Source organism: Rhinolophus sinicus, linkage group LG10, assembly GCF_036562045.2.
Source record: "Rhinolophus sinicus isolate RSC01 linkage group LG10, ASM3656204v1, whole genome shotgun sequence".
In the NCBI taxonomy this organism is placed as follows: Eukaryota; Metazoa; Chordata; class Mammalia; order Chiroptera; family Rhinolophidae; genus Rhinolophus; species Rhinolophus sinicus.
In genome coordinates, this window is record NC_133759.1 from 109,714,807 (window position 1) to 109,738,748 (window position 23,942).

General features: G+C 44.9%; 1 protein-coding gene across 2 annotated transcripts in view; it reads left to right on the plus strand.

Moving 5' to 3' along the window:
- GNA12 (G protein subunit alpha 12) overlaps positions 1-23,241 on the plus strand; it is a 75,893-nt gene extending 52,652 nt beyond the window's left edge. For both annotated transcript variants that reach the window (XM_019757537.2, XM_074314001.1), the window contains exons 3-4: positions 18,968-19,018; positions 20,376-23,241. In XM_019757537.2, the coding sequence (XP_019613096.2) occupies positions 18,968-19,018; positions 20,376-20,945 (621 nt within the window). In that variant the 3' untranslated portion in view covers positions 20,946-23,241. The remainder of the gene's footprint in view (positions 1-18,967; positions 19,019-20,375) is intronic.
- Positions 23,242-23,942: the final 701 nt, after the last annotated feature.

A 23,942-nucleotide genomic window follows, 5' to 3' on the forward strand; every position in this document is an offset into this window, starting at 1 on the left:
TGTGCTATTCTTGACCCACTCTTTATCTTCCATAACTTCCTACTTACATCCTAGTCTTCCAAGACACTTCAGGCTGGCTCTGTCTCATTCCATCAACATACATGGTAATATTTAACCCAAAACAAGATTGTAAAATAAAGAAGAAGCCATGTACTAACTCCAGGAAAGGGATAACTTGATCAAGCCTGTTACAATAAAACTTAATACCCAAGAAACTAGTTACCATGGTTACCTTTGGAGAGGACAGCTGGGTAAGTGGGAGAAAATTTTCTTCAGTGCCCCCCCTTTTTAATTTCGTATTATACACATACATTATCTAGTCAAAAACTTTAAAATGTCAGTAATTCATAATAGAGTGGCAATAATTCATAACATAATAAAAAGTCCAAATTATATAAGACAAGTATATTACCACCAAACTTAAAAGGGCTGTCAGTATATGGACTCCAACAGTTCACACTGTTTTTAGAATCTTACTGAGAATAATAATATAAATAGTGACACCCACATATTGAGTGCTTACTATGCCAACCACTGTGCATGTACCATAAACCAAACCCCAAGAAAGAAGTTGGCTCTTTAACGCAGATTTAGCTTCATAACTATGTACAACATTTTCTTTTTTTAAAGCAAAAAACCAAGGGCTTCATACATATTTTTGTTTTTGTAGTTTGGTTTCATTCATATTTGAAAGTGGTTTGTATAAAAAGACAGACAAATGGCTAAGTCTAAAAGGACACCTTGTCACTTTCTTGTCCCCTCATTTCCTGCATGACTGTCTTCTTTTGTGTTGAGTTGATTTTCTATAGTGAAATGTTTAAACTCCTTTATCATTTCCCTTTGTGTATCAAAAAAAGATTGGCAGAGCGTATAAAAAACACATGGTCCAGCTATATCCTGTCTACAGGAGACTCACTATAAACCCAAAGGCACAAATAGATTGAAAGTGAAAGGATGGAAGAACATATTCCATGTAAATAGTAACCAGAAGAGAATAGCGGTGGCTATACTAATATCAAAGTAGACTTTAAATCACAAAAGGTTATAAGAAACAAAGAAAGACACTGCATATTAATAAAAGGTTCGATACTACAAGAAGATATAACAGTTATAAACATTCATGTACCTCATGACAGACCATCAAAACATATGATGCGAAAGCTGAGAGAATCACAGGGAGAAAATGTTCTACCACAATACTTGGAGTCTTCAATACCCACTCTCAATAATAGAACAGTCAGACAGAAGATTAATGAAACAGGACGTAACACAATAAAGCAGCTAGACTAACAGACATGCAGAGCACCACCCAAAAGCAGTATACACGTTCTTCTCAAGTGCAGGTGGGACATTGCCCAGGATAGACCAGATGTGAGGCCACAGAGGAAGTCTCAATAGATTTAAAAAGATGTCGGACACAGTGTCTTCTTCAGCCGTGACAGGATGAAGTTAGAAATCAATAACAGAAGTAAAATTTTTGCAGATTTACGGAAATTAAAAAATGCTCTCTTAAACAACCAGTAGATCAAATAACTCACAAGAAAAATTAGAAAATACTTAGAAATGAATTAAAAATACAACATACCAAAATTTATAGGACATAGTGAAAGCAGGGCAAAGGGAAAATTTGCACCTATAAATGCTTACATTAAAAATAAGAACTTGAATCAACCTAACTTTACAACTTAAATAACTAGGAAAAGACCAAACTAAACTCAAACCTAGCTGAAGGGGGGAAATAAAAGAGTAGAGATAAATGAAATAGAGAATAGAAAATCAGTAAAGAAAATTAATGAAACCAAAAGTTGGTTCTTTGAAAAGGTCAACAAAACTGGTAAACCTTTAGCTAGATGAACTAAGATAAAAAGAGAAAAGATTCAAATTACTAAAATCAGAAGTGAAAATGGGGACATTACTTTTATTTGTACAGAAATAAAAAGGATTACAAGTGAGTGCTATGAACAATTGTATGCCAGCAAATTGGGTAACCTAGCTAAAATGGGACACATTCCTAGAAACACAAAACTTACCAAGACTAAGTCATACAGAAATAGAAAATGTGAATAGACCTGTAACTAGTAAGGATCAATAATCAATAATCAAAAATCTCCCAACAAAAAAAGTCTTTGGACCCAGTGACTTCACTGGTGAGTTCTACCAACCATTTATAACAGAACTGATAGCAATCCTTCTCAAACTTTTCCAAAAAATTGAGGAGGGAACACTTCCAAACTCATTCTGCGAAGCCATAATTACCCTGATACCAGAGCCAGACAAAGACTCTGTAGGAAAAGAAAACAACAGACCAGTATTCCTTGTAAACACTGATGTAGAAATCCTCAACAAAATACTAACAAACTGAATTCAGCAGCATATTAAAAGGATTGCACACCATGATCAAATGCTATCCCAGTACTGCAAGGATGGTTCAATATGTGAAAGTCGGCAGTGTGATACACCACATAACAGGGTGAAGGACCAAGAGAGACGCAATCATCTCGATGCAGAAGAAGCATGTGACAAAATCCAACTCCCTTTCATGATAAAAACAGTCAGCAAACTGAATAGAAAGGAACTACCTCCAATAATAAAAGCCATAAATGAAAAACCCACAGCTAATGTCATACTAAGTGGTGAGAGACTGGAAGCTTTTCCTCTAAGATAAGGAACAAAACAAGTCTGCCCACTTCTATTCAACATAGTAACCAGAAGTTCTAACCAGATCATTTAGAGAAGAAGAAGACAAAAAAGTCATCCAAATTGGAAAAGAAGTAAAAGTATCTGTTCACCCTAAAAATTCCACAGGATCCTGTTAGAGTTCAACAAGGTAGCAGGATGCAGAGTCAACAACCAAAAATCAGTTCAATTCTACACACTAACAATGAACAATCCGAAAAGGAAATTACAGAAACAGTTCAATTTACAATAGCATCAAAATAATAAAATACTGAGGAATTAACCAAGGAAGTGAAAGACTTGTGAATGAAAACTATAAAACAATGCTGAAAGAAATTTTGTGCTTCAAAAGGGCACAACCAACAGAATGAAAAGACAGCCTACAGCCTCGGAGAAAATATTTTCAAATCATATACCTGATAAGGGGTTAATATCAAGAACATACTTCTTTAAAAACTCCTACAACTCAACAACAACAAAAAATCACCCTATTAAAAAATGACAAAGGATTTGAATAGACATTTCTCCAAAGATAATATACAATAATGGTCAACAATATATGAAAAGATGCTCAGCATCAGTAATCATCAAAGAAATGAAAATCAAAACCACAATGGGATATCACCTCACAGCCATTCGGGATGGCTACTATCAAAACACAGAATGACGGGGGTGGCTGATGGCACGGTTGGTTAGAGCGCAAGCCCTGAACAACAGGGCTGCCGGTTCGATTCCCACATGGGCCAGTGAGCTGCGCCCTCCATAACTAGATTGAAGACAATGAGCTGCCGCTGAGCTTCCGGAGGGGCGGCCAATGGCTCAGTTGGTTAGAGCGTGAGCTCTCAACAACAGGTTGACGGTTCCCGCATGGGACGGTGGGCTGCGCCCCCTGCAACTAAAGATTGAAAATGGCGACTGGCCTTGGAGCTGAGCTGCGGCCTCCACAACTAGATTGAAGAACAACGACCTGGAGCTGATGGGCCCTGGAGAAGCGCACTGTTCGCCAATATTCCCCAATTTAAAAAAATTTTTTTAAATAAATAGAATAGAATGACAAGTGTTCGTGAGGATGTGGAGAAGTTGGAACCCTTGTGCACTGTTTGTAGGATTGGGAAAGTGCAACTGCTGCGGAGAACAGTATTGACGTCCTCAGAAAATTAAAACTAGAATCACCACGTGATCCAGCAATGCCACTTCTGCACACATATGCCAAAGAATTGAAAGAGCAAGATCTCCAAGAGATAGTTGCACAGCCATGATGGGAGCAGCGCTATTCATGATAGTCAAGAGGTGGAAGCAGCCCGGTGTCCACAGCCGGATGACTGGGTAAGCACGTTGGGCTCCATCCACATGATGGCCTATGATTCAGGCTTAAAAGGGAAGGGCTTTCTCACATGCTGCAGCATGGATGACCCGAGGACATTCAGTGAAGTATGCCAGTCACAAAAAGACACTTGATTCCGCTTACACGAGGCACGTAAAGAAGATGCATAGAGACAAAAAAGAGAACAGTGGCTCTTAGGGGCAGGGGAGAGGAATGAGGACTTGCTGTTTAATGAGTACAGAGTTTCAGAGTTTCAAATGAAAAAATTTTGGACATCTGTTTCACAGCAGTGTGAATATACTTAACGGTACTGAACTGGACACTTAAAGATGGTTTAAGATGCTGAATTTTATATATTATGTTTTTATCACAATCCTTTAAAAAGGAGATGTGCGTGTGCCGGTTGGAACGGAGCGTACATGACACGTTGTCGGGAGTAAGAACAGGAGGCAGAAGTCCCGGCTTGTCACTGCTGACTTTCATCACCTTTAATTGAATATTTGAGTCACAAATTCAGAAGTGAGCTCTCAAGTTCAGAGAGTACTCACTGTCCTTTGGCACCTTGTTCCTTCATTTAACAGAATCTTCTTGTATTGACTTCTGCCATCAGCCTGGCAAAACTGGTGTTATTTTTTCCCGTAACTTTTAATGGAAGTGATTGTAAATGTCAAGGATTAATTGGGGTGTTAGTTGGGGTCCTGGGTACCAAGTTCCTAGGGTTATGCTTCCCCTTCCTCTAAGGAAAGGTTTTCATTTTCTTCATGGTCCATGCAGATGGTTGCTTTTTCACCATGCAGAATGCAGCGGACCTGCCTCAGCACTGTGCATTCAGCCCGAACAGAAGCCTGTAAAGCATGAAAGCTTCCTTAGGTCTCCGCGGATTTCATTCACTGAGAGGACTGGGCCAGAGCTGTACTTAATCTTGCGTCGCCTTCAGGATTCTTTGGCACCTGCTGTGAGAACCCAGAGGGGGAACTTCAGATGCCTGGGCACCAGTACCCAATTGTGGCTTATTCAGTTCTCTCCAGTTTTCAGAGAAACAAAGGAAACTAAATGCACTGAGCTGCAACCCCAGCTCAGGGGACAAACCTTGGCTTTGGTTAAACCAGCTGATGGGCACTGGATTAGAAGTGTTTCTGGTTTCCTTCCCCCAAGTAAGAGTATTAGAAAAGTTATGATTTTAACAAAACATTTGAATGAGAGGAACTTCTTTAGCATTAAGTCAAATAAAAGTATGAATGTGGATCCCTGAACCACGGTAGAAAAAATAATTCATTTGTATGTTAGAAACAAGTAAAAGCTGCTGTCCAGATGCCAACAGAGAAAAGTCTGGACTGCGAGGTAAAAGCTGGGCTCCACCATGACAATCACAAATATCAAACAAAAATGGTATCAGAATGGTATGGAGGATTCAAATAATTGGACAAACTCCACACAGAACTGCAACTGTAATCCGGGCAGCAAATTCCCAAAACATCAGATGTACTTCTCAGTGACAAGAAACCAGAGGGGACACCAGCGGGGGCAGTCTGGGAGATTCCAAGTGAATGCACAGCCCCCTCCTGGGAGCTCTGGCCTCGTCCTCCCTCCTGGAGCCCTTGTCACAGCTCAGTGTGTGCGCAGGCAGACACGACCGGTCCTGCCTACAAGTCCCCAAAGCATCACAGTAGCAACTTCTGCAGAGGGCCCATCGGTCACCTGCCTACGAAAGAGAATCTCTTGAAACAGACTCTGAACAGTCATTTCATTGGCTGACTTTTTGAAATATTGCTAACCACCTTCCTCAGATACCATTTGTACTCAAGTTCACCAGCACAAAGGGTCTCCATTTATTTTTCAATTTTTTTGTTTTGAGATCATTTCAACTTAAGAAAAGTTGTAAGAGGCATTCTGAGAACGCCAGTCCGCCTCCTACCCAGGCACATTTACTTTATTATTCTCTCCCATACAGTTTTTTTCTGAATTTTTTTTTAATCCTTGCCATTTCTCTCCTTCAAAGTTATAAGACACGGACATCCTAATATATTTCTAATCGGGTGTCAGAATGTTTTAATACATTATAAAGATAATGATTTTCCCCATTTTTGTCATGAGGGCACATTGTAAAGGGTTTTTTTCTTAATTTTTAAGACTTTTAGTCTTAGGTGAAAAAAGGACTTTTGACAGGAAAGAAATGTGAGAAAAATGGGTAAGGCAAAGCTACGCAGGCTCCTGCGGCAGAGGGTGCCCCGCCTGTCACCGTGCTGGCCTCCCCAGGAAAAGGTGTCCCCCACCACCGCCACCGTTCTTCACAGCAGCACCATCAGAGAGAGAGGACAGACACTTCGGGAATCTCTGGACTAGAATCTCTACCGAGCCAAAAGTTTGCTTTAGTCTTTCCTTTTTAGGGGTTTCTGTGGGGCCAGAACTCTTATCAGCACAGGAAGAGAGGTCAAGTGCAAACTCTCCAGGGTGCACGAGCGCAGCGAGCCCTCTTCCAACCTGCGCTCACATGCACACCACGGGGAGAACACTTGTTCAGGGCTTTCCTTGTCCTTGCCATTCAGGGCCTGGTTAACTTCCTGCTGCTATTTTCTTACAGAACTGTGGATTAAGAAACAGGAAGACATCCCTGTAACAGATTTTAATTGGGCTTTACCTGCCTGACAAGTTTCTGCCTCCAAACTAGTTTTTAGACTTGAACCAATGTTGAGTGATTTCAGAGCAGAGTAAATGAGGCTGATTGATTCTCCCTCCATCTGAGAAAAACAGGAGCATTCTTAAGTAACTTGATTTTGTGGAGACTTCTCTTTTTGTGTAGCTGTTTAAAAGTATACAATTCAGTGACTTCTAGTACATTTACCAAGTTGTGCCGTCCTCACCATAAACCCGTTTAGGACATTTCCACCCTCCCAGTGAGATCCCTCGTGCCCCAGGCAGCCCCTCGTCCACTTTCATCTCTGTACATTTTCTGGACGTTTCACATCAGTGGGATCACACAACATACGGCCGTTTGTGTCTGGCTTCTCTCACATAGTATGATGTGTCTGGGTTCGTTCACGCTGAGGCATGTGTGAGGGTTTTGGTCATTTTCATCGCTGAATGGTGTTCCGTTGTGGATGAACCCATCTCTTTATCTCTGCACCCGCTGTGTGATGGACATTTGGGCTGGTTCCCATTCTTTGCCTATTAAGAATAACGCTGCTCTGAAAATTCTCAGGCATCTTTTTGAAAGGAAATATAAATATATTAATGGTACTTACAAAGAGAGCTGAAGTTTCGCCTTTGGGGAACGATTTTTATAATAAGTAGTATTTTATTTCTTCTACTTATCCAACACTGTACACAAATCAGGATCTCTTAGTGGTGATGAGCTTGATGGTTGTTTGAGTGAAAGTGAAGAGTGACTAGGCTCTCCCGGTCAGTGGAGCATCGTGACGTCAGCAACAGGGAGCCAGAGCCAAGTCTCCCCAAGTTTCCTTGTTTCCGCGCTTCCCCTTCTCCCGTTATTGCTCCTCTCAGCCTCGCCTGAGGCTCGTTGCCAGAAACTGCTTTTTTGGTTTGGGAGATTTTTTTTTAAATGGAAATCGATAGAATGTCCTCTTTTAAAAAGGAACTTCATCTACTAGTTTTAGTGCAGACTATGATCAAATATTGTGTCTTCTCTGAGCTTTAAGAAGCAAGAATTTGTGAAATTAACTCTTGTATTTTCTGAGTTCAATTAACTCTTGTATTTGCTGAGCTTAAAACAAACTTTCTGAAATATCAAGCAAAATTCTGCGTTTGAGAAGGTGGAAAAAAATGGTGCTTTGAGAAGCGATTTATTGACACCTTTCAAATGTCCCCTTTGTCCAGGAGGCCCCTGCTGCCCCGCCTGTGGGTGGCCAACGGTCCCTTTGGCTCCTCTCCTGAACAAATCCCTCATGTCATTCTAAGGAAGCACCCCAAAATCAGCCTGGATTGGGGTTTATGCACATTTCTGGGTTCCGTGAAGAACACACTCCAGTTGGGGCAACTTTGCAGGTGGCATGCAAGCCCTGAGTTCTCTCTGGCGGCACTGATTCCAGAAGGAAGAAAACTGACGGGGATGTGTTTCACATCCCATTTTCCACTGCGGAGAAAAAACTCGTGATCGATCAGGACACTTGAATACTGACCGAGGTCTCATCTCCGCATTGCGTGGCAGTCAGTTTCACAAAAGTAATTTCATAAGACTTCCACCTTCTGCCTTGAACTGCACAGTACTTTTATAGATGGTTTTGACGGGCTGATTTTGTATCGATTGTGTCCTTTGATGACAGACCAGAACCTAAATAAAGATCATTTTGCAAAGCCTAATTTGTTTTGTAAGGTAATTGTTTTTAAGGCAGTGGGTTATTCATGTGATTTTTTTTTTTCAAGTTAATTATTCTAAGAGCACTGAGCAGAAGTGCCAAATTTTGAAGTACATGGCACGGTCCATTAGTGAATACAATAACACAGGTACCAGTGGGTGCCGACTTCCAGAACCTTCTTTATGATGTTTGGCTGGGAAATGTAAGTGTTCTCATGGCAGCTCTCTCCAGGTATTTTAGACCTTGGAATAATTCTCTTTTGTTTGGAGCCAGCTTTAGATCACAGGGCCTTTGGGAGTTGAAAAACCAGTCAGCACACGTGTATGAGGTCTTCCTCCCACCAACAGGACTGCACTGCCGCCAGGGCCCGGCATGGTCGGGAGCTTCACTCAGGCGGCTGGCAGGGCTGAAGGAAGGAATCCTCTGTGGGCTCCCTGCGCAGGAACGTGTGTTTTCTCTGCCCGGTGAAGCGCTGCCGCATGCAGGCCGGCATTCGGGCCACAGTCAGGTGATTCTGTCCCCATCTCCCTCGGTTCCTCTCGTGTGTTCTCCTGTGAGTGACCCTGGGGTTTACGCCACACTGGTGGTCGGTGTCTCTTACGGAAGCCTGCTAACTTCTTGTCAGCACAACATGTAAGAAATGGTTATGGAAGGAGGAGAAAGACTCACCAAGTAGAAGGTCAGAGTGTTTGCAGAGGGCGGTGCTGCGTCAGTGGTGCCGGGGGCCAGGGCATGAAGCACAAGGGCTCTTTATGCCGAGCGGCTGGGCTTCCCTGCCTGTGGCCTCCTGTCTCCCTCCTCCCAGCTGGCCGCAGCCCTAGCTGGTTCCATGAGCGGGGCTTGCCTTTTCGTGCTCCAGAGAGCCAAGCTGCAGATGACTCAGTTTTTGGCAGAGAAGGCGGCTTTCAGCCCTTCTCTGTCCCTTTTGTTCAGCCCGAGTGGGGGAGGATAAGGCCGGGTAAACATCTAGCTGAGGGGCACCCTGACCCCTTCTTTTTGGCTCTCTTCCACCAGCAAAGGCCGGGCGGGGTGGGGGGTGTGGTTGGCTTCAAAGCTCGACCCTGTCATGTGATTCATCCTCTCCTTGGCAGTCCGGTCATATCAGCAATGGATTGCTGTCCTTGTTCCGATTTTTACATTTTAGGAAGTGCAGTCGGACTTCTTAAACACAGAGCTTGGCATGTCATGTTTGCCGGTCAGTTCTGCTTCACTCAGCCAGGCACGCGGAGTGATTCAGAGCTCGGCTTTGGGGTTGAGCAGCTTTTTGATCTTAGGCAAGTCAACTGCTAAGCTGTGGTTTCTTCAGCTAGGAAAATGGGAGTACTGCACTGTGTTTGGATTAAATGAGATAACGTGGCAAGTGTGTAACACAGTGCCTGGCGTAAGGCGGTGACCGAGAAGCTGTTACTGGCGTGGTTATCCGGCCGCAGGAGTGGTTTGTGCTGAGCCCGCGGGACCAGCTGTGCCCCTTGAGAAATCAAATCCCTGTGGGACATTTATCAGCCGGGCACTCACTGTGCGAGTCCCTCAGAACTCCTCCGAGAAACAAGCCTGTGTTCAGCTGCCCAACCTGAGAGTCAGAGCTTCTGAATGTTTTGAGTCAGTCTTTGGGGCGCGCCTTGATTTCCCGGGTTTCTCCAAGGCGTTGCATTTTTCATTAGGCTGCTGGAGGTGGCGGCGGTAGTTGTGGTGGGAATGAACATAGAGCCACAGTGTTCATGAGCCTGTGTGATGTTTGTGAGGAGGGTAAGGACTGTCAGGCTCTGCTGGCGGCCAGGCTGCTGGGCACCTAAACGCTGGCCCTTGTGAGTGACAGATGGGACAATGTGCGCTGGTTGAGAGCTGAATTTTAAGTAGTGATCTGAAGAGCTGCTTGGCACTCACCGCTACCAAAAGCATGAAAGCAGTATTTTTAGTTGCTGTCTATTCACTCTTTTTACAACAGTGCTGACCATCTTGTTTTCCAGTAGCCTGTTTGGGCAACTGTTCATGAGAGTGGTTTTTAGCAAATTCAGGCATATGTGAAGGACGAACCAATAGTTGCCAAATTGTAAATCAAGTGAAATTTTATTTGCGTTTTGGGTTGTGGAAGCATGTGCACGTGTCGTGGGAATTGTTCCTGCCCTTAAACATTAAGTCGATGAGCTGGTGGTGACTGCGAGGGCACCGTCCCCTGGCTGCGGAAGCCCTCGTTACACTCCGCTGTAGCGTCTGCTTCTGTCCGCATGCCAGCCCTCCTCAAAGCCGCTGCACAGGAGCCTGCCGTGTGTCCCTGTCCCAGCCTGAGGACAACTCGGGGGTTATCATCCTGTTTATAGGAGAGGAGACCGGGGCAGAGAGCTGGTCTGCGTCCCACAGGGAAGACACAATGCTGGGCCTTGCGCTTCTGTGCAGATTGCTTTTTTCTCCCATTAGTCTAACTCGAAAAGGGTTCCCACAGTTGAGATCCAGGTGATGGAGGAAATGGATTGGGTTTTGTGAGGTCTGTGCTGCTTTTGGGACTCCATTTAAATCTTATTGTTTTGGGTCCAAAACAACAAGCTGTCCCCAAATGAGACAGGGTCTGTGAGGATTGACCAGGCAGGTTGTCGAGACTGGAAAGCGTGGAATGAGCTGGAGGGAGGGAGGTTTGGGTCAGAGGAGTGTCCCCCACCCCAAAAGAAGAAACGTTGGGGGTTTGGCAGCTGGTCTTCATCATGGCCCTGATTCTTCCAGCGAAGCAAGTGTCTGGTGGTGCTGCTGGGTGGCTCCACCAGCAGAGGCCTGGGGATGTCCCTGGAGGGAAGATTAGAAATGGTGGCTGCTAAACTTAGCTCCCGGCATAAGCTGCCTGTAGAAGGAAGTGAACATGGATTTGGAGGATGGGGGTTGGGAAGACTTAAAGGGACAGCGACAGGTTTTAAAAGATTGTTCTGGTGGTATTTGCGGGATTTGTCGGGTATGTGCGTGGCTGGACCTTCACAGGCTCTGATGTAATGTCCGTGAGAAACGTTGGGGCAACTTGCCAGTATGTCACAGGTGTGTCTTTGGAATGAAAACTAAACTGGGCCCAGAAGTGAGAAAAGCCACAGTGGGGACTTGATGGGTAATGGCACTTTGAGTGCTCAGTGCTCCCGTCGTGTCTGGGAAAGACCAGTGGGTTGATGACACACACTTATTCGCTGATCAGTAATAAGTGTGCTCTGATAGCCGACTTGCTGTGTCACTGGTGTGGTAAAGGAACCATGCGGTTGATGCGAGGTTGTGTAGAAAGTGACAGACGTGGACTTGACAGAAGGCAGTGCTACTTAGAAAAGCTGGCCTGAATAATTTGGGTAAAGTGATCACAACTTGGAAATCCTGAATAATTCACAATCTACTATCATTTTAGTCACCTCTCAACATTTTCTACTTCTTCCCCAAGGCAAAGACATGGAGAATAGGAAAGAACAGAGCGGACAAACTGTCAGAAGGCACACGTACCTACATACTGAAATTACATAGTGCTAACAGGCCTTTCCACCAACTGTTAGCTCCTCGACCTTGGAGTACCAGGTGTGTTCATTGAACCTGAGTTGTTTCCAGCTTTGGCTTTGATTCTGCTGCTGGGAGCAGTCTCTGCGGCAGTGGCTCGCACAGTGTGGTCTGCAGGGGTGAGCTGTGTCCAGTGGTACAGAGATGTGATTTGCCTTTTTCACTCTCACTCACTCTAGTGTACACTGGAGTTTTCCAGAGGCCTCATGACATATGTCATCACTTACGGCTAACTAGATACATGCTTGTGTATTCTTGTATTTTTTCATTCTCTCAGTTTTATTTTCTAAAGTGGTAAATATTGACAGTTTGTGGTATGTTGCATGGGGAGGAAGTGGTTCATTGTTTTATTTGAATAAGTTAGTAAAAATATAGGCTCTTTCCCTAAAGAACCTGAGAAAACCAGCTCCTGACTCAGCCCGTTGGTTTCAAGTTAGCTAATGACTAATGCCTAAGCAAGAGATTTTTTTAGACGTTTGTTGGGTGTTTAGTGCTTTATTCTATGTTAACCAGGCAGTTCTGTCTGTGAGGAGGGTCACTCCTTATTACCACCATTTGGATGTGGAGGCAAGCTTTTCTAGATGGGCCCTCGACAGCGCACAGAAGTCAAGGGTTCTTTAAGTTACTAAAGGAAATGATGTTTAAGCTAGCGTTAAACGAGTCAGCTTTGAAAAGATGCTGCCTTCCTTCACCAACAAGCATTCAGTACCTGAGGGCAAGACACTGTTGGAGCTGAGGACACACAGTGAAGATGACGTTTTATGGTTCATGGGTTTTCGCCTTAAGAAATGTATTAGTTCTGTTGCTGGCTAACAAATGATTACAGCGTAGCAAGGTAAACAACCATGCAAATGAACTGCCCCTCGGGTGCACTGGTCAGGAATGCCGAGAGGTCACTGGTCCTCTCTCAGGGTCTCACCAGGCTGAGATCTAGATGTCAGTGGGCTGCAGTCCATCTAAGGCTCATCCTTTTCCAGCTCACCTGTCATTGGCAGAATTCATTTCCTTGCAGTTGTTGGACTGACATCTCCATTTTTTTGTTACTTATTGGCTGGAGACCACTCTCAGCTCCCAGGGCCTGCCGTCCTCTCACACCATGGCTGCTTGCTTTCATCCAGGCCAACAGGAGGGCACCTCTTTGAAAAGGCTCACCTGATTCAATGAGACCCACCCAGGATAGCCTCATCACAGGCGTGCTGGCCCTGCCTGGCCACGGGCTCCTCCCCTGCTGGAGGGGAGGAGCTTGTACATGGGCACGTGCTGCTGAGCTCACCTGAAAATTCTGCCAGCACAGAAGTCTGTTCCCAACCCAAGATCACAAAGATTTTCACCCATATTTTTTTCCAAGCCTGTGTAGTTTTGGTCTTTACATTTAAGTCTGTGATCCATTTTGAGTTAATTTTTGTGCGTGATTTGGATAGGGTCAATGTTCTCCTTTTTCCCCCATACAGATCACCAGTTTGTCGAGCACCTTTTATTGACTTTCCTGTCCCCCAGAGAGTTACTTCGACAACTTTTTTAAAAGTCATTGGCCATCTATGTGTGGATCTATTTCTGGACTCTCATTTCTGTTTCGTTATTTATATGCCTTTTCTTTCACCAACACCAAACTCTTTTTTACTCACCTTATATAGCAAGTCTTAAAATCAGGCATTGTAAAATGTTTTTCTTTTATAAAATTGTTTAAGTTATTCTATGTCATTTTTTAAAAATATGTTTTTTAAATGAACTTGTTAGTTTCTACCAAACAAAAAGCCTGCTGGGATTTTGATTGGGGTTGTATTGAGTCTGTAGATCAATTTGGGAAGAATTGACATCTTAACAGTATTGAGTCTTTCAAAATTCATGAATATGGCCTATCTCTCCAATTATTTAGGTCTCGAATCTTTTGTACTAGGGTTCTACAGTTTCTAATGAAGAGATCTTTTCACTTCAAAAAAAAAAATTCTGTTTTAATAGTGTAATAAGGCAGGAAATATAAGGGATACAGATCAGGAAAGTGCCTGTTGTTAGATGACAGAAAATACCACGGAGTCTACTCACAGAGTCAGGATACAAGATCAACATATTAAGAAAAGCAAGTTTATTTCTATCTACTAGCAATGAACACAAAGACATTTGAAATGCAAAACCATTAACAATTACTCCCCCCAAAAAAGGGAAATACTTTGGTGTAAATTTAGCAAACTATATATAGGACTTGTATAATAAAAACTACAAACACTCATTAAAGAAATCAGAGTAAATCTAAACACATGGAGAGAGATACCATGTTCATGGATTAGGAGACTCAACATGGTCAAGATGTCAGTTCCCCCAAATTTACATACAGATGTAACAGAATTTCTATTAGAATCCCAGCAAGATCTTTTGTAAGTATAAATATAATTATTCTAAAATTCATATGGAGAGACACTAGAATTACCAAAACAATTTTGAAAATTACTTCGACTTTTTATAAAGCTATAGTAATCAAGACTGTATGATATCAGCAAAGGGATAAACATGCAGGCGGCTGGAACGGACCCAAAGACAGCTCCATATAAATAGGCCCGACTGATGCTTAACAAAGGCACAAAAGCAGGTCAGTGGAGGAAGGGCAGCCTTTCAGCAAATGGTGCTGGAGCCACTGGACATTCAGAGGCAAAAAGAAAAAAAAAGGAGGAGGAGATCCTTGACCTAAGTCTCATACCTTATACAAAAATTAACTCAAATTGGATCATAGATTTGAATATCAAATGTAAAACTTTGAGAAGAAACTCTTTGGGACCTTACGCTGGATAAAGAGTTCTTAGATATGACACCAAAGCACGATCCATAAAAGAAAAAATTTGTTTGAAAAAAGGCCAATTTTGGTATCATCAGAATTCAAAACTTTCGCTCTGCAAAAGACCCTCTTAACAGGATGAAAAGACAAGCTCCAGACTGGGAGAAAATATTTGCTAACTATATGTCTGACAAAGGACTCATATCTAGAATATATAAAGAACTCTCGAAACTCAACAGTAATAAAATAATCCAAGTAGAAAATGAGTAACAGGTATGAAGATATTTCACCTAAGAGGATATACAGAAGGCATCAAAGCACATGAAAAGATGTTCACATCGCTAGCCATTGGGTCATTGCAAGTTAAGGGAAATACCAATTAAAACCATATCGCGATACTTATTAGAACAGATCAAGTAAAAAATAGTGACAATATCAAAAGCTGGTGAGTATGCGAGAAACTAGATCTCTCTGTTTTATTTCTTGCTTTTCAATCCTTATGCCTTTTATTGCTGGCTTGCTTCCTTTTTTGCATTGTCTAGGCTCTCCAACAGTGTTAACCCAAAGTGGTAAAGTGGACATCTTGCCTTGTACCCAGTCTTAGACTGAACGTATTCAGCATTTCATCACTAGTTATGATGTTAACTGTAGGTTTTTCATCCTCTTAGATACCCTTTACCAGATTGAGAAAGTTCCTTTTTACATAATTTGATGAGAGTTTTCAACCATGAATAGATGCTGACCTTGATCAAATGCTTTTTATGCATCTATTGAATGTTCATGTTTTTCCTCCTTATTTTGTTAAAATGCTTCTCTTTTTCTATTGTATTGATGTATTATCCTTCTTATGTATTGTTGAGTTTGACTTGTATGGAAAAACACACTCCTTTACTACTCATACAGAACCCTTCTGTGACCAGATGTGTGGGGATTTTTCCCACACCCAGCAGTTCTTAGATTCTCCAGAGAACATCTGGTGGCCTGCGATGTAAGACAGCTCTGACTCTATCTGGAGATGGCATCAGATCCCCCGTACGAGTTAAGGGCTCTGTCGCACAAGAGTGCTCCCTACACACACTTTAGATGCCACTTGCAAATCCAGGTTGTTACCTGTGCTTCTTGGTTTCTAGCATTTCCATTTGATTCTTGGAGTTTCCATCTCTCTGCCTGCATTACTCCATCTGTTCTTGCATATTGTCTACTTTCTCCCTTAGAGCCCTTAGCTTATGAATCATAATTATTTTAAATTTCCGATCTGTTACTTCCAAAACCTCTGCCATATCTGAGTCTGGTTCTCTTCTCACTGGAATTTTTGCCTTTTAGCATGACGTATGATTTGAAAACTAGACGTCATGTGTCCGTTGCTGGCTCCAGTCTCATCTTCTGTTCCTGTAAGGTATAATTCCCTCTATTCACCTATCTCCCTAATTTGGTTACAGTTTGCCCTGTAACGTCAATTCTCTGGTGGATCTAAGAAGAGTTGTTCATTTTCAGTTTGTTTAGTTTTTTCCGTGCTGTGAGGACTGAGTGACCACTTCTAAGCTCTTTACATGTTGGACCAGAAAAGTGTGATTTCTTCTTGGACGCATGGATTATTTAGAAGTGTGTTGTGTGTATCCTTGGTATGATTTTCTACATTTGTTGTGTTTGGAATTTGTGGAGCTTCTTGAAATCTGTAAGTTTGGAAAGTTTTCTTCTTCTTTTAAAAAGGCATTTTTTTCTGCGTGATTCTCCTTGTTCTCTGAGTTCTAGTCAAGGTATGTTAGACCTTTTGAACTTGCCCCACAGATACTAGAGTTGTCATTCTGTTAGGATTGGCTAATTTAATATCAAAGTTCACTAATTCTTTTCTGTGTCATCTCCAGTCTGTTATTAAGCCTATCCGTTATTCATTTTGGATACTATACATTTTAGTTCTAAAATTTCCATTTGGCTCTCTATATTTTCTGTTTATCTGCTAAGATTTTTTTTTCTTTTTTTTAAGATTTTATTGGGGGAAGGGGAACAGGACTTTATTGGGGAACAGTGTGTACTTCCAGGACTTTTTTTTTTAAAGTCAAGTTGTTGTCCTTTCAATCTTAGTTGTGGAGGGCGCAGCTCAGCTCCAGGTCCAGTTGCCATTTCCTAGTTGCAGGGGGCACAGCCCACCATCCCTTGCGGGAGTCGAACCAGCAACCTTGTGGTTGAGAGCCTGCGCTCCAACCAACTGAGCCATCTAGGAGGCAGCTCAGCTCAAGGTGCCGTATTCAATCTTAGTTGCAGGGGGCGCTGCCCACCATCCCTTGCAGGAGTCGAGGAATTGAACTGGCAACGTTGTGGTTGAGAGCCCACTGGCCCACGTGGGAATCGAACCGGCAGCCTTTGGAGTTAGGAGCATGAGCTCTAACCGCCTGAACCATCGGGCCAGCCCTGCTAAGATTTTTTATGGCTTTATTCGTTATAGGCATTTTATTACCTAATTGAACATACTGATAATATAATAGCTGCTTGAAAGTGTCTAATAATCCCACTATCTGGGTTATGTGAGTTGGTGTCTATTGGTTACTTCTTCCCTTGAGGATGAGTCCGTTTTCCTGGCCCTCCCCAGACTGAGTAATTTTGGATTGTATCCTGGACATTATGAGTATTGCTTTAGGGACTCTAGATCCTGTGATGTTCACCAACTAATGTTGGTATTTGTGCTTTGGCAGACAGTTAACTTGGTGAGCCTGTCAGCTCTGTCATGCCTGCATTGGCGGTGGCCTAGGTCTCAGACGGCTTCCAGTGTGGCCCCACATGTGTGGTTGAGGGGTCAGACAGTCTTGAGGCTCCATAAGCCCTGAAGGCCCTGAGGGAGAGGCAGGAGGAGGTAAGAGAGAAGAATTTCAGGGGGAGGAAGAGTCATAAATCAGATAGGTTTGCTGTGGGCTCCGGCAGTTCTTCCCATCACCAGCTGTTTCCTGTCCGGCGTGGGAGAAGGCAGGATGTGCAGACAAAGCAAGAACACTGAAACAACCAGCTGGACGGGCTGGGCCGCCTCCCGGTAGCTGACCATGGCTTTCCCCACTTGGAAGAGCTGTGTGTGGAAGGGGAGAGGCCTAAGCCACGTGACAGAGGCTCGATGCGGGAAGTAAGGAGTCCTTAGGCCGGAGCTCTGGGGCCTTTCCACTGCGGCCTCTCACCTCTCAAGGCAGACCGCAGGGAGTCAGACCGCTCGCTCCACAGTGCCCCATCATCAAGGGGGAAATTGTATTTGCTCATCCTCCTCTCTTCTCTCACGGGAAACTGTGTGTTTCTATCCCCTTAAACAAAAGGCTGTCTCTTGAATCATCCAAAGGCCTTCATTTTAAAATGGGGAGATTGATTCTTCACTAAAGGAAGTTGACTCCTTGGTCTCTTCCTTTGGGCCTGTTTGGGACAATGGGGATGATCACTCAGGAGCTGGCTGCTTCCTGTTCTTCATCTCCGTGTTTCTCTTTCTTAGGAACTCACAGGCTCAAGCTGTAACCTCACACTTTCCCGCTGAGCTTTACTCCTTAGGGGTTGAGAATGCCAGTTGTGTGGACTTAATATTTCTTACACTTTCCTGAGACTGTGGAACTGAGGTGGACTTTCTTCCAAGGGTAGCTCTGCCACAGAGCCTTACGTGAGGGACATGAGAGCCCCAGGACTGTCCTGTCCTCGCCTGTCTCTCCGTCAGAGTCAGCTTCCCATGAACTTAGAGCCGCCCTGGGTGGGGGGTGGGGTTCGTGAGTTTCACCATCCTCCTCTTTCAGGGAAACTTGCATGCTTTTCACTGACCACTTCCTTCATTTAGCTCCATTAAGGTGGCATGGGAATGCCCTCTAGGCACTTCCCACACCCTGGGCATGCCATTGCACTTGGCGGGTCAGCACTTCCTGTAACAGGACCTGGATGATTCTAAGGTGCGCTGCCAGCAGGGACCATTCTATGAATGTTCAGTGCAGAGAACGTCGAGGAGATAAGAAGGACGTGTCGTTCTGGAGTCGTGATGGGGTTTTAGGCCTGTTCCTAGAAACTGGAAAATGTTTGGTCCTGTTCTCTTAAAGATTCACTGTCTTGAAGACCGCCGTGTCGTGAGTGCCGTGGGTCATCTTTGTCAGAAGCGGATTGGTCACAGGAGCATAATCCAGTTCTAGCTCTGGTCCCAGCCCTGGTGCAGGCAGGCCAGCCGCCACGTCTGCACAGGAAGGCAGCAGCCTGGTCCCAGTGGCCAGCATCCTGCCCATCAGCAGAGCCAAGCAGGGGCACTTGGAAAAACAGTCTCAGTTTGCATCTTGGGGTCAGAGCCAGAGAAACTGTATTTTTTAACTTGAAAAATGTTATTAATTTTTAAAAATTCACTGAGCTGTGTATATTTTTCCTTCGTGACAGGGTGAATCGGTGAAGTACTTTCTGGATAACTTGGACCGGATAGGCCAGCTGGTGAGTAAAGACCCCACTCCGAGAATCTGATTCGGGTTAGAAAACATTTGTGTGGAGCCCAGAGCAACGCAAGGGGCCCGCCAGGCCTGGCCACACGGGGAGCGTGTTTGTTGTATGGGATGGCCTTGACCACTCAGTGGGAGGGGAAGCTCACGCTCTGGGGCAGTTGAGGAAGTTCTCACGTCCTGCTTACACACCTCCAGTCACGGCCAAGTTAAGGTGTAAGGTTTCTGCAGGAATCTCTTCGCCCACACCCCATAAAGAAGACATGAGTGAATGGAGGGTTTCCTTTAACTTTTTGTTGTAAAAAATGCAAGCGTCCGCAATTATAAAGAGTATTATACAGAGAAGCCCAGCTTCATTAGTTATCACTCGGGGTGTCTGGCTTCATCCGCCCCGCCCCCAGGAACAAGTCCGTCGTCACACCATTTCATCAGTAATATTTTAGAGTGTGTCTCCGAAGATAAAACTTCAAAATCATAACCACAGTACCTTACTGCTCCTAAAAATACCAATGATTCCTTAATACCAACCAATATCCAGTCAGTTTGGGGTTTTCCCAGTTGTCTCATAAATGTTTTCAACGTCTTGATCAAGTCCATGCATCACACGTGGTCCATGTCACCTACATTTAATCTGTAGGTTTCTCCCTCCATCCATCTTTTTATTTCAATTCGTGTGTCATTGAAACTGGATTATTTCTCCTATGCGGTGTCCGTTCATCCGCTTTTGTTGAAGCTTCCTGTCCCATGTGCCCTGTGAATGGGCGGCTGGGTCCTAGAGGCACCATGTTCCCTTCTGGGTTTGCAGACTGCTGTGTGAGCGCTTCCGGCAGCGGTCGGGCGGGAGGCTCTGTAATCGCGCAGACTCCGCGTGCTTCAGACGTGTCGCAGTTGCCTGTGTGTTGCTAAGGACTTCAGGAGTTCTCCCTGAAGAACGTATTAAATATACTGCAGAATACATTTAAGTAGCATTGCAAACCTAAACTAAATTGGTTCATAGTAAGGCTTTGCAATGCACATGCCCTAGATGTTAGAAAAATAACATCTAGCTGTGGTGCCAAAACAAAAAAAGATGTTTACTTTCCTGTGGAGAAGAAAATGGATGAGGTTTACGTCAGAACCTAAGAGTGAGGCTTCTGATGACTTCCTCAGACTGATGAGCCTCTGCTCGTTTTGAAATGAGCTGTTTCACTCCTTCACTTTCTGTCACGTGGTAAATTTCCAGTGTTATAAATGAGCGTTGCTTCTGGTATTTGGTTCGATTTCTCGCAGAAGTCAGCCTGCCTCTCTGTCCTTCCACCTATTTTCTCACGTTCTTCCTCTCCTAAGTCTCTCCCTTATCGTGTATTTTACAGAACTACTTTCCTAGTAAGCAAGACATCCTGCTGGCGAGGAAAGCCACCAAGGGCATTGTGGAACATGACTTTGTTATTAAGAAAATCCCCTTTAAGATGGTGGACGTGGGTGGCCAGCGGTCTCAGCGCCAGAAGTGGTTCCAGTGCTTTGACGGGATCACGTCAATCCTGTTCATGGTGTCGTCCAGTGAGTACGACCAGGTCCTCATGGAGGACAGGCGCACCAACCGGCTGGTCGAGTCCATGAACATCTTCGAGACGATCGTCAACAACAAGCTCTTCTTCAACGTCTCCATCATCCTCTTCCTCAATAAGATGGACCTCCTGGTGGAGAAGGTGAAGACCGTCAGCATCAAGAAGCACTTCCCCGATTTCAAGGGCGACCCCCACCGGCTGGAGGATGTCCAGCGCTACCTGGTCCAGTGCTTTGACCGGAAGAGAAGAAACCGCAGCAAACCGCTCTTCCACCACTTCACCACCGCCATAGACACTGAGAATATCCGCTTCGTGTTCCATGCTGTGAAGGACACCATCCTGCAGGAGAACCTGAAGGATATCATGCTGCAGTGAGCCCTCCCGCGGCCACTGCTCAGAGCTCCCTGCTGGGCGTCCCCTGGGCCTGAGCACCTGGCCCAGGAACGCTGCCTGCCGCCGGCCACGCCGTGCGCTCGGGGCCGGAGGACACGGACGCTGATGAGCTACTGAAGCTGGGAGCTGGCAAACTACTGAGTCCACGTGCCCGCCTTGGTGTGGACCTGTAAGACCACATAACACGGCTTTCCTGTACAGAAGCTCTGTTCCTTTCCTGACACAGTGTGAGTGTGTGTGAGTGTGTGTGTGTGTGTGTACGTGTGTGTACGTGCGTGTGTGTGCACACACATTCACACGCTCTTAAGACAAACACAAACCAGCTGGCCTCGCAGACGGCTTTTCTCTCTAACTGGCAAGTCTTCAGTGAGACAGACTAACCCAAGCTTTGCCTAACGGTAGCTTGTAGGAGGTCATGTGCGCTCATGCTGCTAACTCGGACCCCGTGGGAGGGTCTCACTGCCACTTCCCAAAGTGAACGAGTTGCCTTTTAAAACTCCTGTGCCCGTTTCCTGAGAGGCTTCGGTCCAGGCATGTTAGATGAAGCCAGGGCCTCCCAGCTTCAGAGGATAGGAGCCGGAGCCCGGCAGGTGTGGTCTTGCCTTAACACCCCCCAGCGTGTGCTGTCTTTTCTGCCTTGTCACCTTGCTCAGGAACACAACATGGGCTGGAAATGCGTGGAAACGGCATCCTACGGTGACTGTCCCCTCCCCTGTGCACACGGCCCTGCCCTCACCCTGCCCACTGGCAGAGACGTAAACCACCTGGCCAGGCAGGTGCCTTTTGGATCTTACCCATCGTCTTCTCGTACCTGCAGTTGCTGCATGGAAAGTCGTAGACAGCTTCCCGTTCCTCCCAGGCTTCAGAAAGCTGGCAAGGTTACCAGCATGGCTTTTCGTTAACGCACAGCTGCTTGGGGCACTCCACAGCTGAGCTTTCCGGAAGCCCACAGACCCTGGAGGGATCTGTGTTTCTCCAAACTGCCTTCAGCCAGCCGGTCCCTGTTCTCAGCTCTCCTCTAGGTTCTTGTAAAGGGCTCTGCCTCTGTTCCTGTACATACAAGTCAGCAGGTCAGACGTGCCTCTCTTCAGTGACACTGCAGAAGGCTGTGAGCTGGTAGCTCTGACCCTGAGGGCACTGGTCCAGTCACCTGCCAGGTGTCACTGTGTGTAAAAACACATTGCATTCCAACTGGTCCCCGCTGTGTATCACTACTAAAAAGTCTGTCTCATGTATTTAGGACTTTTCCTAGCATTTAACAGAAAAGAAAAAAAAAGCTTCTCCTGTAGCTGGCACCAGAACGTCCCTGTGGTTTAATCACACCTCCTAGGGCCTTTGTCCTAAGGCCACACCGTCCCGCTCCTTTGCATCTCTTGGCTCCTTATCAGCAAGCCGGAAGAACTTGAGTCTTGTGGCAGAGGCTGACCCAGAAGGACAGGGAGGCGAAAACCTGCTTCTGAGTCACCTCGTTATCCCCGTGTTTTTAAGGAGGAGGTAACATGAAATTCTCTTTTGGTGCTCAGGCTGTGTGGTGGTGTTCGCTGGGGTTAGCTCCTTTCTTGGTTGGAAAGAAGTTGCTGTTTTTGTACTGCTTCCTGTGGCTCTTCATAAACCAAAAGGCTGTGAGCCAGGCCCAATGCCGGCGACGTGGCTGAAAGGGAGAAGAGCACTCGGTGGACTCCGTGGGGCGCGGGGTGACTGGGAGCGCCCCTCGCTCAGGGCTGTGCTGGGGTGCAGACGTTTGATGGGAGTCAGGCTGTTCCTCTCCAGCTTGCAGCTGTTCTTCACGGTGGCCGCTGAGGTCGGGTAGGTGTCCACTAACTGGTGGCGGTGTTTGAACTGCCCTCCCGGCCCTTTCAGTGATTGCTTGTTTTCCTTTAAACAGTCTGATATATTTGCTGGTTCACTTTCACGTATGTAATGAGAGCTTGTGACTGTTGGGCCGGGGCCCCTGACCAGCTCAGCCACCATCCCCACTGGCTTCGCTGAGCCGGGCCCAGGAGAGAGGCGTTACAGGCACCCAGCTCTAAAGTCTGTGATTGTCGTAACCAGAGAAGAAGGTAGCTTTTGCAAGGCTAAACTAAAACCATTTACAAGTTTTCTACACATAGAGCCTAGTCATTTTTGTCTCCAAAACCTTAGCTTTTGTAATTTTGTATTTTAATTTCACTGTTATCCTTGACTATTGTCTTTTTTATTGAATGTTGGAGAAGCAGGAGATAGTTGTGCCTCATCTATTACTGCAAAAAATGTAACAATAAACTTCCTCAAAATACGATGTTTTTCTCATAGTTCTGTTTACACATAATAACACACATAGCTTTTTTACTGAAATATTTTTTAACCATTCTGTTTGTAGAGAAATTGTTTCAAAGATTCTTGGTTACAGCTTGATAATTTATAGAGCTCTCCAGAATTCTTATTCTTGTGGTGTTTTACTTCTTAGATCAAAAAAGTGAGTCAGGGGAAAAAAAGTATCAGTTCTTTTAACTCCAAGATCAAGAACTAATCTTGAAACACAGTTATTAGTTATGACTGACTACCTCGGGGTCCTGGGAACAGCGGTTCCCGGCGGGTGGTAGAAGGTAAAGGCCGCCTCAGAGTGAGTGTGCAGGGACCCACACGCCTCGTCAGCGCTGGCCAGCAGGGTCTGGCCCGGCCTCCACGCTCCTTCAGTCTTGGGTGGTTATGAAAATAAGTCCTTACTTTTTTTTTGCTTAGAGAATATCCCTCAGCATTCAAAACCAACATTAAGTTGAATTTTCAGTCCCCAAAATTCAGAGCAAATAACTCTAATTCTGATTTTATTTGAAGGTTCATTATTTGATGGTCCCAGTTTTTCTTCCACATGCTAAACAAAGCCTGACAAACAGGAGAGTTGTCACAAATACTGTCTTGTATGAAGGCTTCTGGGACACAACTTCCAAACAGGTAATAGGGGCATGTACACATAAAGACACGCACGTACGTGTGGGTGAG